General features: G+C 39.0%; 1 protein-coding gene across 1 annotated transcript in view; it reads left to right on the forward strand.

Moving 5' to 3' along the window:
- The window catches only part of PAPOLG (poly(A) polymerase gamma), a 42,473-nt gene that overhangs the window by 20,063 nt on the left and 20,438 nt on the right, over nucleotides 1–1,972 (forward strand). Inside the window, exon 8 of the mRNA XM_017544983.1 lies at nucleotides 1,014–1,103. Coding sequence (XP_017400472.1) covers nucleotides 1,014–1,103 — 90 coding nt within the window. The remainder of the gene's footprint in view (nucleotides 1–1,013; nucleotides 1,104–1,972) is intronic.

The following is a 1,972-nucleotide window of genomic DNA, read 5'->3' on the forward strand; positions in this document are numbered from 1 at the left end:
ACAGATTCCCAGGGGTACACAGACCATACTTTGAGAACCAGTGTCTTTTTTTTTGTTTGTTTGTTTTGAGATGGAGTCTCGCTGTCACCCAGGCTGGAGTGCATGATCTCAGCTCACTACAACCTCCGCCTCCTGGGTTCAAGTGATTCTCCTGCATCAGCCTCTTAAGGAGCTGGGATTATAGATGCCCACCACCACACCCAGCTAATTTTTCTATGTTTAGTAAAGACAGGGTTTCACCATTTTGGCCAGGGTCGTCTCGAACTCCTGACCTCAGGCAGTCCACTGGCCTTGACCTTCCAAAGTGCTGAGATTGATAACCACTGTTTTATACCGTTTTTTGTTTAACTTAATCACTATTGCATTTTGGTGTTTTTCCAGAGGGTAACAGTGAATCACAGTATTTGTGGAAAAGGTTTACATTGAAGTTGTAACAGTGTTGTAATTTGGAGGTATTTGAATGTGGAAAAAAACTAAAAAATACTCAGATTCAGACTCATCTCATTTTGGATTGCATTACCTATGTAATTTTTTTTTTAAAGACAGTTTTGCTCTTATTGCCCAGTGCCCAGTCTGGAGTGCAGTGGCGCAGTCTCGGCTCACCACAACCTCCACCTATCGGGTTCAAGCAATTCTCCTATCTCAGCCTCCTGAGTAGCTGGGATTACAGGCACGTGCCACCACACCCAGCTAATTTTGTATTTTTAGTAGAGACAGGGTTTCTTCATGTTGGTCAGGGTTGTCTTGAACTCTCGACCTCAGGTGATCTGTCACCTCAGCCTCCCAAAGTGCTGGGATTACAGGTGTGAGTTACCGCACCTGGCGCTCATATAATTTGTAATTATCCTAAAGCAAGTGATTTAGTGCTAAATTTCAAATACATAAAGTAAATAAACCCCGAGGTTTTATTGTCTTTCATATTTTTGGCATTCGAGAGTCTGGAAGTTAGGAGGGCATTTGAATTAACTGAGTATTTGCTTCATAGCGAAAAGTGATTACTTTGTCTTTTTCAGGATGTAGAGTCACTGATGAAATTTTGCATTTAGTGCCAAATAAAGAAACTTTTAGACTCACCCTAAGAGCTGTCAAATTATGGGCAAAACGTAAGTATCACTAGTCTTTTATGTTTGCATTATAAAATTCTAATTGTCTCTTGCCAGTGATAGAAACACATTTAGAAACTCTGATCCTAAAGATTTTGTTGGAGGTTGAGGACCAATAAAGTCTGGAGTAGCTATTTGCTTTTCAGGTACAATGGTTATGGTGTTTTGATATGTAGTATGCCTCTTCCTCCCTTGGGTAAAAACTAAAAGCCCATGACTTTTCATCTTAGATTCAGCCAGGTAGTCAGAATAAGTCAGAACTTGAAGACTGACACCCCTCCCTGTGGGTAGCACCATCTTACATATCTTTGTATTCCCACCAGCAAAGAGTCTGGTTTATACTGTAGTAGGTATTCAATAAAGTTATTGAGGGAAGAGCCTACAGTGATGATTTTCACTTGTTTTTACCTTATAGCACTTTTCCAATAAAGCCTGGAACTGTTACTAGTTTATGTATAAATAGTTTATATATTTAGGTTCTTAAAAATCCCTTTGCTTACCACTGAGCTGGCACAGCACATTTTGTATAATTTGTTGTTTAGGCACACCTCTGAGATATTGCAGGCTCAGTTCCAGATCACTGCAGTAAAGCAAATTACAATTTTTTTTTTGTTTCCCAGTACATAGAAAAGTTACTGCAATCTATTAAGTATGCAATAAATAGCATTATGTCTTCATAAATGTGCGTACCTTAATTTAAAAATACGTTATTGCTAAAAAATGCTAACAGTCAGCTGAGCGTTCAGTAAGTTGTAATCTTTTTGCTGGTGTAGGGTCTTGCCTTGATGTTGATGTCTGCAGACTGATGAGGATGGTAGTTGCGGAAGGTTGGGGTGATTGGCAATTTCTTTTTTTTTTTTTTTTTTTTT

This window comes from Cebus imitator, unplaced genomic scaffold, assembly GCF_001604975.1.
Source record: "Cebus imitator isolate Cc_AM_T3 unplaced genomic scaffold, Cebus_imitator-1.0 Scaffold175, whole genome shotgun sequence".
Classification (NCBI taxonomy): Eukaryota; Metazoa; Chordata; class Mammalia; order Primates; family Cebidae; genus Cebus; species Cebus imitator.